Raw genomic sequence first — 581 nt, forward strand, 5'->3', positions numbered from 1 at the left:
TGTTTCTCCACCTGGTCCTCATGTTTCTCCACCTGATCCTCATGTTTCTCCACCTGATCCTCTCCCTCCTGCTCTGCAGGTTCTAGATGAGCCTCTTTTCCAGAACCGCTGGTCCAAATGACTGAATGACCATCAGGTGCTGCAGACGCCTGTTAATCACCCAGAGAAACAATCCAGGTGGCAGAAGGAAACACCTGAAACATGCAGGACAGGGTGGAGGAACAGTGCTCTAAATGCACTAAATACAAGAACACACACACACACACACACAGTCCTGTGAGGATCGGACAGAAGAAGACGACCAGCTGCTGATTGTTAGAAATTATTTATTGTCAAACATCTAAATATCCAGTGTCACTGAGACAGACATGGTCATGAGTTAACATCCAGATCTGGGAGGAAACGTCTCCACACACACACACACACACACACACACACACACACACACACACACACCATACGCTCAGCAGGACTCGACACATTTAACTACCTTCGGCTCCTAATCACTGTGACCTCCTGGATGACCTCCAGGATGACCTCCAGGAGGTCCTCCTGGATGACCTCCAGGATGACCTCCAGGA

At 49.2% G+C, this 581-nt stretch overlaps 2 protein-coding genes across 11 annotated transcripts in view; both read right to left on the reverse strand.

Moving 5' to 3' along the window:
* The window catches only part of LOC103464249 (aspartic and glutamic acid-rich protein-like), a 16816-nt gene that overhangs the window by 3699 nt on the left and 12536 nt on the right, over nucleotides 1–581 (reverse strand). For 2 of the 4 annotated variants that reach the window (XM_017304727.1, XM_017304726.1), the window contains exon 2: nucleotides 12–53. In XM_017304727.1, coding sequence (XP_017160216.1) covers nucleotides 12–53 — 42 coding nt within the window. The remainder of the gene's footprint in view (nucleotides 1–11; nucleotides 54–581) is intronic. The other 2 variants (XM_017304729.1, XM_017304728.1) reach the window with 2 other exon arrangements.
* Nucleotides 310–581, reverse strand: part of aldh4a1 (aldehyde dehydrogenase 4 family, member A1) — a 9149-nt gene continuing 8877 nt past the window's right edge. For 4 of the 7 annotated variants that reach the window (XM_017304723.1, XM_017304722.1, XM_017304721.1 and 1 more), the window contains exon 16: nucleotides 310–573. The gene's annotated coding sequence lies outside the window, so the exon portion shown is untranslated. The remainder of the gene's footprint in view (nucleotides 574–581) is intronic. The other 3 variants (XM_008408238.2, XM_008408237.2, XM_017304724.1) reach the window with 1 other exon arrangement.

Source organism: Poecilia reticulata, linkage group LG5, assembly GCF_000633615.1.
Source record: "Poecilia reticulata strain Guanapo linkage group LG5, Guppy_female_1.0+MT, whole genome shotgun sequence".
Taxonomy (NCBI): domain Eukaryota; kingdom Metazoa; phylum Chordata; class Actinopteri; order Cyprinodontiformes; family Poeciliidae; genus Poecilia; species Poecilia reticulata.